Source organism: Glossina fuscipes, unplaced genomic scaffold (assembly GCF_014805625.2).
Source record: "Glossina fuscipes isolate IAEA_lab_2018 unplaced genomic scaffold, Yale_Gfus_2 180, whole genome shotgun sequence".
In the NCBI taxonomy this organism is placed as follows: domain Eukaryota; kingdom Metazoa; phylum Arthropoda; class Insecta; order Diptera; family Glossinidae; genus Glossina; species Glossina fuscipes.
In genome coordinates, this window is record NW_023998523.1 from 585,234 (window position 1) to 599,840 (window position 14,607).

Here is a 14,607-nt window from a genome sequence, read left to right on the forward strand (position 1 = left end):
TGTGTGCCTTTTTAAATTGCACCTAAAAGAAGAAAACCAGAAACTCTTTTATGTGAAGATTTAATGAACATGAATTTTTCTTTACTTATCTCGTTAATTGACCGAATAAGATTTAAAAACAATTTTATGTTTAGATTTTATTTATTTTTAATTTTCAGTCATTTTCCTTCTCCCGATATTGAAAGCGTTTTCTCTTATTCGCATCAATGGATTGTGAATTCAGATAAATCAACCAGCAACTGTTGCTGCAAACTAATGATTTAAACAAATGCGAGCAGCTATGTAAGATTCAAAAATCTAGTTTGTCTTTGCACTGGCTTTCATTATACCCTACACACTGCACTCATATTATAAAAGTATACTAAATTTGTGGTAATAAATGAAACGTCCAGAAAGACTTGAGATAGACCCAACTTTTTGTTAGATGGGATTCGTTTGTCCTCTTGTCTGTGTTGTTGTCTTCTGTTCAACGTGCAGGTCACAATTTTCGGTATATTTCGATGAAATATCGGCATTTTTTCGCCCAAAACCCAATTATTACTGAAAATGGTTCGAATTGGACCACCTCCCATATATTTGAAGGTGTTGTTATATGAATAACTTTATTAAGCGAAGTACTTTGGGCTAGTTAATGGAAAGCCATGTCCGTGTTTCTGTTTAACTCAGCAGTCGCTTTGCTTACATTTAGTACTAAAACTATACCGATTTGCTTGAACCTTTTATTGCAATGTGCGTTGGTACACTACGTAAAATTTAGTATTATTTAACATAAACTAAAGCCTCATCCTTTATAGTATCTATAGCAGATATACATGCAGGTTATAAAATGTAAGGTGACAGTCTTTCTCAATTTTTTGAGGAATTTCATCGAATGCGTTAGCGATTAGTCGACCAGAGCGTACGTTGACGTTAACATCGAAGCGAAGACGGGTAATTTATTTGTGTGTTGTTGATTGCGGCATAGTGTCTTCAAAATAAACATAATTGAATTTTCACTCGCTTAGTGAGACATTGTGATATCGTAAAATAGATCGACTTTTTTGAGAATCTCGGCTCATTTTTAGAGCGCAATTTTCAACTATCACTTTTTTCTTAATTCTCTACTGATTTTGCAATCTTTCAATGGTATTATAGTGCAATGCTGTAGTATACTGCGTTGTATGAACATAACCACTACCTTTCTTCTTGGAACGATATTTACTTTTAATTTTTTTCGATAGTTTTTTGACAGCATAGTCATGCTTTACACCTTAATTCTTGCCGACAATGCTTTAATTATTTGCTCAAATTTCGAAACCCTTACATTAAACAATAATTCGATGCATGTTCAGATTTCGAAATAACTTCTTGTTAAGACTTTCACCATTTAATTTTTCTTTGATAGATAATTTTTATAGAAAATGCATTCATAGTTTTGTATGAATATGAATATTTTTTAATTCACTTTAGGGCGTATGCGAGTCATTAGTGTTTCAAAAGCATTCTACGAAAGATATTTTTTTGTTAATTAAGTTATCTTGAACTTCAATACTTTACAATCGTTAAACAATCAGTTAAACAATCAAAATATTGATTTTTTTTTTTTAATATAAAATTTTAAGCATGAAATTTCTTAAACGGTCGCTTAAACAATTAACCCGTTTGTATTATTTCGAAACCGGGCGAATATGTATGCAACATGTACATATCTTTTTTCAATCTTTTTCACTTCACCATTTTCGTGCATATATGAGTTAAATACATGTATTAAGTTTCACACACATCAGTTTTTACGAAATCAAGCCGTTCTCTTCACGTAGGATATATTATATATTGTAAAGGCTTAGCATTATAAGAGAGAAAGATTAATAACTAAAATATTTAGAAAAATGATGATTTCAGCTAAAGTCTATTAGCAAAATTTAATTTTGGCTCAAATTAACTGTAAATAGAAGACCATGACAACAATGCTAATGTTGTCTACATATGAATACCTGACAATGCCTGACCTTATTGACTTAATACTGTAGTTAGGTGTTGTTTCGCGCATAAACCGGTTTCACAGCAGAACTATTATTGGCCTTAGTAAGTCTGCCCCACCGTAGCAGTTAATAGAAAAGGTATTTAGGGCGAAGTGCTTGCTTTTAAGTCTTAGGAATATTTATTGCATAATATGTTGTAGGCCTTTCCCGTCACATTCTGTATGAGTTTCAGCGTAAAATCAAGAGAATTAATATATTTCGATGTCGATACAATTCTTCGAATTAACCGTAACTTATTGTGCGTACTTGTGTTTCCCACGTAGCAATGTAAATGTTAATCGCTTAACACTGCAACTATCTAGCGAGTTAAATGGATACAGTGTAAATTCTTGAGCTTTAGGAAATAATAGAATTTTTCCGTTTTAATCTTCAAAGTAGCGACATTTTGCTCAGGACATACATAGTCATCATCATATTATAAGTCAACGTACTCATATTGAATTCTTGAAATTGACATAAAAATCATTAATTTATCTTTATTTGTTGTTACATTGTTAATTTTCTTATCTTAAAGCTTAAAGATGGATTCGATTCTTTAATTATCTTCTGCTATTGGTTTAAATTCAGTATGAAAATTATCAACATATTTCTACTATTGTATGCCCGAGAAGTTGCTAAAAATATAGATTTAGCATTTCGATCAAATAGCAAACGCCATCTAATAGCATGATGTACGGGATTTTTAATAAGGCAATGATTTTCAACTTATTTTATGATATCCGTGCACAGCTTCAATTATCCGCTCATGTATCTATCTAAAGATTTGTTTATTTATTCATCCACATATGTATCCCTACATGGGAAAGTTGATTCGCGTCACTATACTCGGTCTGTTCGTAATTCTGTTTGTCAGAATGTAGATCTAGCCATCTATGCATCGATCTTACTCAGTTATCTATTCATATCTCTACCTAGGTCTTCGGTTCTTATTCTCTTTATTTGTTTGCCCAATCATTTGATGCGTCTGTCCCTTAGGCCACTCTTCATGACAAAATTTAAACACTATATGATTACTTGGCACACTTTGGATTTGGCTTTGGATCGACACTGCAAATCATCGCCAATTGAACTGACAAGGCACTTATAATCTCATTTAGTTTTTTTTTACCTTAGCAGCCCTCTTCGCTAGCAGTTGTGTCAGCAATAACTCCAGTAGTTAATAGGATAAGCTTCCCAATTGTCGTCTTTTTGATTCGGCTTGAAAGCCATCTCTCCAAACGAGTCTAAATAACGCCCCCGGACTAGTTTCTAAATTTGGAGTGGCAAACAGAGTTCAATTTAGACAAAATGATCGGTCGTGGAGCGGTATGAATGAAATTTTCGTTGCCTAGTCCGAGAATATCTGGATGGCAAAACGGAAGAATTGTCTGGCTACGCGTAAAACGCAAGTAATATTTTGCGAGGTGGAAAAAGTTTACTCATAGCGTCCTACATTACTTTGCGAGGGTCAAAGAAAACTTAACGTTAATTATACTACCTTTTAATTGTAGTAGCCTAGAACGTGACAATTGGAAACGTCCCGACGTCGATAACAAGCGCTGCTATGTCGATTAGAAGCATTCGTTCTGCATAGAATGGTAAGTTGATGCGAAATTTTCACATTTTAAACCCTTTCATATTAATCTTTGCCCTGCTAAAGTGAAGCTCATATATAAGACGGAACAGGTGCACTCCCCAGAATATATGGGCTTAAATTTGTGTTTGGAATTTAAGAATTGTTATTGGAATTTAAGTATTGTACAATGTTTTTTATGTGTTTGTTTGATAAATTGTTTTCATGTGTTTTCTTTTGTTTTTTTTTTCATGAACAATTACAAAACGATTACACATTTGTCCAACCCATATCTTAACGTTGATATATTCTTAGTCATTTTATTACATAGTTAGTCATTATATAAATAGTTTTGATTGAATTATTTTTAAAACACGTATGTTTTTATTAACTATAAGTTTTTTTTTTTCTTTTATTGTTATTGCCGTTCGGGGAGGCAAATATAAAAGAAGACGCAATGGCGATAAGGAAGCGACAAAGTGTATGGTACATACATACATACATACATACATACATAAATAAATAATAAATAACTTGTTAGTTTTCAATGGTTATATAGGTTAACGTCATTGTATGGACGTGTACTTAGCACAGAATCGCCCGACTATAAATCAATTTCTACATGTGAAAAAAGTAGCTCGTGACAAGAGGCAATGATGGATGGCAGATGTATTCCTTTTTTTTTTCTATTCTTTTCCCGCAATTAAATGGTTTATAAAGCAACGATTAAAAGAATCTATCGAAATTGTACCAAGTATGTACGAATATTAAAAACGCTGTCAACTGAATATATGCAATACCCTATAGAGAGAGTGCGTGCGTGAGAGAAATTTGAAAAGCTTTAAATGAAATCTAACACGATTCTAGTGAAAAAGTCTGTCATATTCTAAACAAACCTATAATAGCGCAACAACTTTGCGATGCATATGAAGGCAGGAGTCGTTTTATGGTACCGTTATCGAGCAAGCTCGCTTCCGAACTTGCCTTTCGAATTGATGGCTCTCGTTAACGAAGGTTCGTACTCGATAGCGTTATTTTGTTATGCGATCCTATTGCTTTTGGCTTTCGCATCATACGATAGCTCGATAAGGAGAACAGTAAGTCGGCTCCAGTTTATTAGTTTATTTTTGCGCCTTAAGTGATAATAATTTTCCAAAATTTTGGATTTTTGTTATACCTTTACAGCGTTATAAACAATTACAGGGTGGGGAGGAGGCTTAAGCACAACTTCGTTTCCATCTCAGGCTATAAATATCGAATTTTTACTTTCTACCTCAATACACCAAAATATATATCGGGTTAGATCAAGTTAGAACATCACATTAAGCAAGTTTACAATGCTTACTCCCGGATCATGCAAAACAAAAAAAAAAAAAAAAAAATTTAATATAATGGTATAGTAGTTCGTCGTGCTTGTAATGCTTGAAGAAAAACCTTGATATATATATTAGAGTGATGGAACCTTCGTTTTAAAGCGAGTCAATTTTCTTTGTTAAATATTTTCAAGTTGTTACTGATATTTAAAATAGTTTTATGAAAACGTGTCTAGTTAAATATAACTTAAAAAGAAATTAATTCCATTTATGACTGACAACGTAATAAAAAGTGTTTTTATTCATTTGTAATAGATGTCTACTTAAATTAAATAAAAAAATTATGTTTTATCAATTGCTCATTCAAGTAAAGTTTGTTAGACAGTAACATGTCGAAAATAACTGTAGATATGTCCTTCCTTCTCTAGCGCTATAGATATAAGACAGTCAACAGTCGAGAGACAGACTCGACTGACGCTCATACGAACTTTCACGATAATATCAATTTCTTCCTAAATTATATTTCGGTTAGGCCCTTGCATGTCTATTGGTCATCAGCATCTGTTGGTACAAATGATAAAATAATGTGATCTGACAATGTACAAAACGGTTAAATTGCAGGATTTTGATCTGTTTTCTACATAAAATAACATTTGTCCATTTAGTATTATTGAGTGATTCAGTGTATACCGACACTAATCATGGAAAGCATGGAACGAATATGGTGGCATCAGCAAGGTTCAGGGTATCACGACCAAACGAAACTCTTACTGTCTTATTACTGGTATATAACAACGTCAATTGAACACATTGAACGACGTATTGTTGCAAAAGCGATCAGCAATAGAAGTTAAGAGACGCAAAGTCATCCTCTTGGACGGCAACGTTCGTCCACACGTTGCAAGAGCTGTCAAGGATACACTGTTGTAGCTCGAATAGAAAGTTCTATCGCACATAGTCACCAGACGTAGTAACTTCTGATTACCATTTGTTTAGATCGATGTAGCATGGCTTTCGATATACAGGCGAAGTGCATTTTGACACTTGGAGTGCTGCAAAACCAAACTCGCCTCAGTTTCGTCATATTGCCGGAAAGGTGAGAAAGAAGAAGTAGAAAGTTATGGAAAATATTTTGTACCAATTTTTCTCATGAAATGCCTTTGAAAAAATGTTGTTGTCGGGCGCAGTTTAAACATAAAAATCGATTTTATAATTACCAATAAACACCTTCGGTTATTACATGGCATGAAAACATTTTTTTCATAAATGTAAAATTGTACCAAATTTCTTCTTTTTTTTTTTGTTTTGGAAACTAACAAGTAATAGTTTTTTATGCTTATGCGCACACGAAGAGATGGTGATGGATGGAAAGAACATTTTTACAGACATACTAATACTAATAATAGAAATTCATTTTTTGCTGATGAAGCAAAGCAAATGCACTCATAATAGGAATAATAACAATAACAAACAAATAACGTTCCATTCAACACATTTTCAATTATTTCGTTAGATAATTGTCTATTAGAGAGCGGCTGCTCACACATCGATAATGCTTACGGAAATCAATAATTGCGTGTTATGAAAAATAGCAGAAAGTCAATAGCTAATAGTAATTATGACCTCGCTCCACTTAAATAGCAAAATAATGCCGACAACGAAGTATAAACGATGCAAAACGATTGGATTGGCAAAAAAGAAATTACGATATTTTCTTTGTGCCAATCATCTCGAAGCGAATTAGTTACGCATCTATGTAAAGGACAAAGAAGTTTTTTTCTTAGCAAATTGTTGCATTTCGAATATGTAATGGAATAACCTGTGGCCCCCTTTTCCTTCCATGATTCATTAATTAATTCAGAGTTCCCTATAATTTCTTTAGAATAAAATTTTGTAAATCAAATGATTACACGATTACTCTCCACAAAGTGCGCTCGATCCTTATCCCCCAAATAAATTTTGAAAGTATGTCTTGGAAAACTTGGTATATTTGCGATAAGCCGAGTTCACTAAAAACTTGTTTTCTCATACTACTATTCAATCCTACTGTTCCGCACATATAACTAACTTTATTCTCAAAATCAGAAGCACATTCGAAACAGTTCTATGAATGTCTCCTTTGCGCGTACCAACTAGCCATAAACGGGAAGAGTTAAAAATCATAATCATCACCATGCTCATCATTTATAATATGCTTCAGCAAACTATGAAAAAAAAGAGTCTTTTTAAATAATATATTCAACGAAATGAAAAACTGTCGGCCAACTAACCCATCTATAATTAACAAAATATTCTGCAGTTTTTTTAATTGATTTAAGATAGCTACGGGCAGGTCCGGGGAAATTAGTTTTCTTTAAACGCGATATGCTCTACCAAATAATAATTATCCAAGTGCGATAAAAACTGAACATAATTATTCCTTCTTTCTTTATAATGCTGATTAAGTAATCCTTTCCTCTCAAACGATCTATTTCAGCGGGAATAATTTGCAGACAAATATTTGCAATATTCTGTTAATTATTATGTCTAATCTACTGATCACTTCATCACCTTTACTCTTTTACTATAGTTATGAGTTTTCCTACATTTTTCATGGATTTATTTATTTACTTTTTTCTAATAAATTGCTTACTGTATGATTATATATACATATTGACGTTGCAAGGCAAGCGAGTGCGTAGCTTCCCATATGCACACACATTCTGTACATTTATGAAGTAATTTCTCTATTAGAGGTTAGCATTTCTTTAGCTTAGAATGTGTTATACGTGATTGAAGTCTTTTGCAAAACAAAGCAAAGCAAAGCGGAAAAGTTACAAGAAAGAAATTATATTCGGCTTTAAGTGAATTCGAAAATTCGATCACTTGCTTGTTGGAACTGTGTCTTGCACATGCAACACTTTCAGCATAACATGCCATGTAAGTCTAAGCACTATTTCGTTTAATATACAATATACGAGAAGGTCGCTCGATTAGAAATATGAGAAATGTGCAAAAAGATGTAGAAAAGGGAAGCGAAGAAGGCCTTCACAAATTCGTATATAGGCCCTCGTATTCCAATACTTGTGTAAGAGCCTAGGTGGGTCTTTCATCGATGGGTATTAACTATATTAACGCTGAATAGAGTGAAGTCGCGTACTTTTAACAGGCGATTACGGTCATTGCAATTTGTATTTGCCACGGTTACATGGTCTCTGCCCTCTCATCATTAAATCCAACGGTAGAATTATACGACGACAAAATTGATGTTAAAATATCCTTTTACTTTTGAATAGCCTATGCTAATTGCATAGTACGACCAACCAATGGAAAGCTTATGCTAAGATATTTCAAGCGGAAATTAACTAACAGAAAATATTTGTGGATTGTGGGAAATAAATAAAACTAAAACTTACGAAAACGTGTTTCCAAATATATTTATGTTAAAGTACAACATCTTTAGTAATGCTTTTATACAATTTTGAAATTACCATAAACACCTTCAAAGGTTATAACCCAACCCGTGCCGTCATAGTTAACAGTTTTGTGGAATCGTACACTCAGAAAGCTCTTGCCGCTTTTATAGTTCTGAGGATTGTCCTGAAGAAAGAAAATAGATAAAACTGATTAAGTTTCTGGTAAAAAAAATGGATTAAAGTTAAACGGATAATGAAATTTAGGACTTGTTACCGGATGCGAATTATTCTTGAAACAGTCTTATATTGGATGGATATTTGAATGGATGGATATTTATTTTCTTAAACACACTTTACTATGCTTTAACCAGTTAGACCATAGAGTGTCAAAAATTAGAGCTTGCTGCTACATGAAATCATATTTTTCGTCACAATCCTTGTAAAACAGAATCGCCGAAAAATAGATGCCTTTAATCCATATATTGCAAATTAAATCTAAATGTCGGATCATCATTTTGCGTTAATTTTGATCATATAATAATAACAACTGGATCCTATTGCCGTATAAAAACTAAGTCTGTTAAAATTTATTGCATAGAACGGGACTCAAGAGAAGATCGCACTTCGTTTTCGTATTCATATACTGTACTATTTTCACAAATTTTTCCAAGCAGATATTAAAAACCTACATTTTTTTCTTATGGCGAGTTACACGATGTTTGGAGAATGGTATTAAAAACTGGCAAATCCATTCCATTTTCACTAGGGTTCGTCCCTAGGCCACAACATGTCAATGCAATAAATTTCATAGAAATAATTCGATAATGGAGAGGCTTTGGTTGAACAAAAAATCGTACAAGCAGACCGACCAACAGGCCTAAACTAACTGAGGAAATAAGTCTGAATGTAGCGATGCAGAGATATAAACATAATTTTAATGTCAAGAAAGAGAAGTATTTTTTTTCACAAACCTCGCCACAAAATTGACGCATAATTTTTTCCGTACCACCTTGATCGTATTCGATAATCTGCAAATAATCAGTGTGACAAGTACTCTTGGCTCCCAAATCGAAAACTGAAAAAATAAATGAAATCATTTTTCGTGAGGTTCTCGATGTTTCTTAGAATTGTCGCGTGTACCTAGAAATTTAAGCAGAACTTGCAAATTGCTCGGTACACGTATGTTCCAACGGCAATCGGAATTATTGCGTATATTTTGTGGATAAAAAGGACTTGTTATGACCCCACCAGTGTTGTAGATGTCACCACCACATCCTGGACCATCCGTTGAAGCCACATAAGTTATTGACAGTTGAGTGTAGTAACCACTGAGTTGAACATGCAAACGCAATTCATTTGTAAGACTAAACAACGCTTTACCTACTTCTGCATAACTGCAAATTTTTTGCAATGAAGTATTTGTATGAATATCAAAAACCTCCATATATTCTTTCAAACAATCGTATTCAGTAAACGTTGCCTCTCGATAATATAAGCTGAGCGTAGTGTTTTGAGGTGATCGTATATACACATCGCAGTGGTCAACATATTCTTCAAGTCTGATACTTCCATGTACACCAGTAAAGTTACGATAACAACCGTGGGCGGGTGTAGCCTTTAAATTGAATCCCGATTTTGTTACATTTTCATTAGATCTGAATTTAATGAAAACTGTTTTGGAGCCACTAAAGTAATCGCTCGGTTTCTGAGAGCCACAGTAAATATGTTCTGCCAGGAAATCGTAGCTTGAAGATATTGAGTTAGGAGTAATACCATTAAAAACTAGTTTTGATCCATAACCTTTTTCGATCATTTCTACATCCTGTTCATTAGTACACAATTTGTATTATTGTCACTATAAAAGTTTAAAGAATACTTACATCATTATTAATTATTTTTAAGTAGTCGTTAGAACAGGAACGGTTGCTATCTGGGCCCTCCAGATCTAATTTTTCAAATTCAAAATGTATAAAAGTTGCACATTGAACTTTCCATATACAATTAATATTGATGGGATATTTGCCCGAACCATCATCAGGGGATTTAATAATTACAGTCTAAAGAGGTATTTTCAGAAAAAGACTAAACTTTATTAACTCTCTCGTACCTGATTATTGTCCAAATTGAAACTCTGCCGTCCGCATAAAGTTGGGACTGATTTGATAACGGCCGCAAAACCTCCACTAGTATCTTTCATATCTGTAACAAACCGCATTAGTACTGCTCTACCCGAAGACATCAGCGCCGGCGGCGTATTGTGGCCGCAGAATTTTCCGATTAAGTCCGCAAACACGCCATTACCATCTCTTACCTCTAGGTAGTCGTTCTTGCAATTCACAGAATCTTCTATATGAAAATTAGTAAACTCTATACTTAGCTGCCGTCCGCTAGTAGTACTGAAAACCCAAGAGCAATCCAAATTGTTTGTGTATTGCTCGATATAAGTATTAAATACATAGCTATCATTGTTGGTTGAGAGAAATATATTTCGATCGCAATTCTTTATAAAGGTAACCAAGACCCTAAAACCTTTTGAAGGATCATGCATATCGGAATAACTGACCAGTAAACCGTTATTTTGGGGTATTTGCATGAACTTCAAATGATTGGTTAAATTTCCGCATAATTTAGCTAAACGTTGATCCTCGACCTCCTTAACGCCCTGGTATATCTCTATACCATCAAAGGTGCACAGGCTCTGCGATTCGAAGTCTAATTCTTCGAATTTTAATAAAATTTTATAATGCTCCGGAGCGTTTAAATGCCAAATGCATTTAGTACTGCGAGGATATTTATCGCTATTGTAATCTTTTGGTGAACTAATTATAGTGGAATTCGTTATTAAACCTCCACATTTATTAGGGCCATACTCAAATAAAAATCCCTTCGAGTTGAAAGATTCGTCAGTGCGCAAAATAAGTGTTATCGCTCTGTTTGCTCTGACCATATAATTGCTTTTCTTCCCACAAAGTACAGTCTTCTCCACATTACCATAATAATCCGTGGCATAAATGGTAACATTGTCAAATCTACAAGAGATCATGGGAGCGTCCTCCACTTCGAATTCTAAAAAGTGTACCAATAAATTATTGCCTCCCACTTGGTCCTGTAAGTGTTTCGATGGCAGTATTGTGTAGTTACAAGTTAAATTCGCGGGGTAAGGTTCAGGGTAGCCAGGTGAATGAATCTGCTGCATTTCATTAGTTGCGTAAAATATGCCACCGCAATTACGGTCAAATGCTAAAGTGAACCCATCGCCGGTTGTTTCGTTATCGGTACGCAGGATAACACGCATTTCAACTTCGGTAGTATTAACTGAGTTCGGTCGAGAACGACCGCATAAAGTCTTCAAATCCGTCCATTCTTCACCCGGCGAACGTTGCTGAATCTTTAAGTAATCTTTGGTGCAATTTGGACTATCTTCAAGAAAAAAACTGTATTTAAAAACAGCTGCCAAATGGAAACCGGGCTCCGTGGCCAACTCCCATATACATTCCATATTATTTTTATCTCTGGAAAATATTGTTAGTTCACGATAAGGATACGTCAGCTTGCCGCCACAACCGCTACCCTCAGTTACCGTAACATTTAGAGCAGAGCGACTGTTGTAATTGTTTGTAATAAATTCAAAAAATAAACCGCCGGTAACTACCATCGGGGCCATTGATGATTGTTGGCAAAATCGTCCAAAGTGTGGATAGTTTTGATTCGGCCCGTTGTACACAATTAAATACTCATCGTCGCATTTGCCTTTAAAGTCAGTAGTGAGTTGGACCTCTAATTGGATAGTTCCTATGTCAGCAGAATCAATTTTTTCCTCCCGGCTCATAACGGCCCAAGCGCACTCCACACGACCAGTATGGTTTGTCATACGAGGCTCAGTAATAACAAATTTCCCAAAATAGTCCATGGGCCAAAAACCACCGCATTTAAAGACTTGATATTGTAGTTCTAAAGCTTTCAGTTGATTTTGCTTCGAGGCCGATAATATTGCTTGAGCGGAGTAAGGAAAGCGGACAGATGGTTGCGTTTCATTTCGACACATCAGTTGAGGTAATAATTTGTTTTCTCCTCTTATTAAAGCCAATGGCGACAAGACATTGCACCATACTGGGGAGTACATAACACGTGTCTGATAGTACTCGTGGCGCAATACATGCAAAGCCAGGGTCTGATTATATTCAATTTTAAAATTGTAGGCACAATAAATGGCGCTATTGCCGTCAGCAGAAAAAGTTAAAACCCTCGGTTCGGTGCTCACTTCTAAATACATTTTATTGTGACATTGTATGGAGTCCTCATCTGAAGAGAACCTTAATTTAAAGCCACGATTTTCTGTGAGTGATAGAAGAAACGCGTCAATAGCCATAGTATTGTCAGTGGAATATAGAATTGCCGGAGGGTTTTCCAAAACTCTAGCTATAACTGAGGTCATGGCAAAATCATTAGCAAATAGTATACGGTTAGGAAAGCCAGGCCTCCTTCGCATATGAGCCGCCAGGGTGTTCGGGGAATTCCCATTGAAATCCAAAATTTCTACTTTAATTCGTTTACCCTTAGTGACTTTGAGTCGCCAAGAACACATTGTTGGTTTACGCACTCCTATCGGATAGCCGGGAGTTTGCAGTACACCAGCCGCAGCTACTATAGTTTCGCCACATCGTGTACCAATCGAAGAATAGCTCAGTTGAAAGTCCTCGCTTTTAAGGAGTTCTTTTTTAATCTTAAATTTGATCAACAATTTATTAGTCTCCACAATGTAAACGTTGGTTGAAGTGCCGCATAAGTACAAAATGTCAGTTACATTATCCTCTGGTGAACTAAAAACGTCGATCTCTTGCAACTCGAGGTGAGTGTCTTCGGTGCAATTGTCATTGTCGGGCAGATTAATGCGATCAATCGTCAAACTAATGGTCGACCCTACAGGCATTTCAATAGTGTAAATGCACTGAACTTCCTCTTCGCGGTCTAAAAATCTGATAAACTCTGGAGACTTAATGGTACCTTCACTGTCATAATATGAGCCACCGCAACGTGCTATTGTTGCATTGGCTTTGAAACCGACGTGAGGTTCAGACAAATCTGTGAAATAAATCATACGTATTACATTGGAGGAAGAATGTACGCTATTCGGCTTTGTGCGACCACAGTAACGTCCCAATAAAGGTGACATTTCGGTTGAACCGTCATTAAACTGAATATATTCGCGATTACAGATGTTATACTGAGAACCAATTGCTAAATCGTATTTGCCCCAGAAATGAATGCTGATAGATTTATGCAAAGGGGCTCTTATTATCCAAATACATTCGGAGTGAGGATTGGGTAGATTGGGGTAATTGGGCGAAGTTATTGTTTGTTGACTATCAAGCTGGTATTCGTCGCTTAAGACTATTTCTTTCGAGCAGCCCTGGACCATTTCTTCGTAATGAAAAGAGGCGCGAAAGTCGGGAAAGCCATTTCTAAGGAATTTTATATAGGCTCGATTAGATGACGTTTCCAAAACGTCTGTTATATGGTTATCACAATATTTCCCTTTCCCAAGGAAAGGAGAATCTTCGTTTATGCCGTTCCTCACCAAGAAGTATGTACGGCAATTATTATCATTTGAACTGTCTGGCATTAAAATAGACTCTGGAAATGTTATCTTAATGCGCCGCGCCTGCCGCACCTGTATAGTCCAAACACATTCCATGCGTAGTCGATTGCGATTATTAAGTAACTGTGTGATATTAACCAAACGACGCCTTTCTGTAAGTAGCGATCCACACTCAATGTTAATGTCAGCCATGAAACCCGTTTTATTAATGTAGGTGTCGGTAATAAAATCCATTCTCAAGTATGGCACGCCTTTGTATTCGACAATAGTATCGGCAGTTTTCTTGCACATTTTCGTTAGCGAGTGCCAATGTTGCAAATCCGAGCTTGAATAGACCTCAACGTAATCTGCACATTCCGTATAATCCTCCAAATCTATTTCCCTAATTTTTAATTCAACATGGGCGAGAGGATTGGCTGAAACAATCAACCAGGAACAATTTAGGCTATCAGCGTAACCTCTGGGATAACCGGGTGAACTGAATGTTAATGGGCTATCGATTTTAAGAGTTGAAGGTCCACAGATGGTAGTCTTAAGCAAAGCGGTGCGGTTTGCGCGTAGCGCTTCTTTTGACAGCTGATGCCATTCAAATTGAAAGGGAGCACGAGTGGAAGTAAAGTATAAAACATTGGTATTGCTTTGTACAACATGGGAATTATCAAATTCTATCGGTGCTCCTATGTCCGTATAACCATCATAAAACTTAAAAAACATGTGAACGTAATAA

At 35.4% G+C, this 14,607-nt stretch overlaps 2 protein-coding genes across 4 annotated transcripts in view; one reads left to right on the forward strand and one right to left on the reverse strand.

The window, feature by feature from the left end:
- The window catches only part of LOC119641829, a 209,699-nt gene that overhangs the window by 86,131 nt on the left and 108,961 nt on the right, over nt 1–14,607 (forward strand). The gene's annotated exons all lie outside the window — the stretch shown is intronic.
- The window catches only part of LOC119641820 (cubilin homolog), a 60,026-nt gene that overhangs the window by 37,227 nt on the left and 8,192 nt on the right, over nt 1–14,607 (reverse strand). Inside the window, exons 15-19 of the mRNA XM_038040684.1 lie at nt 10,389–14,582; nt 10,162–10,338; nt 9,422–10,103; nt 9,253–9,356; nt 8,357–8,465 (exon numbers count right to left, since the gene is read on the reverse strand). Coding sequence (XP_037896612.1) covers nt 8,357–8,465; nt 9,253–9,356; nt 9,422–10,103; nt 10,162–10,338; nt 10,389–14,582 — 5,266 coding nt within the window. The remainder of the gene's footprint in view (nt 1–8,356; nt 8,466–9,252; nt 9,357–9,421; nt 10,104–10,161; nt 10,339–10,388; nt 14,583–14,607) is intronic.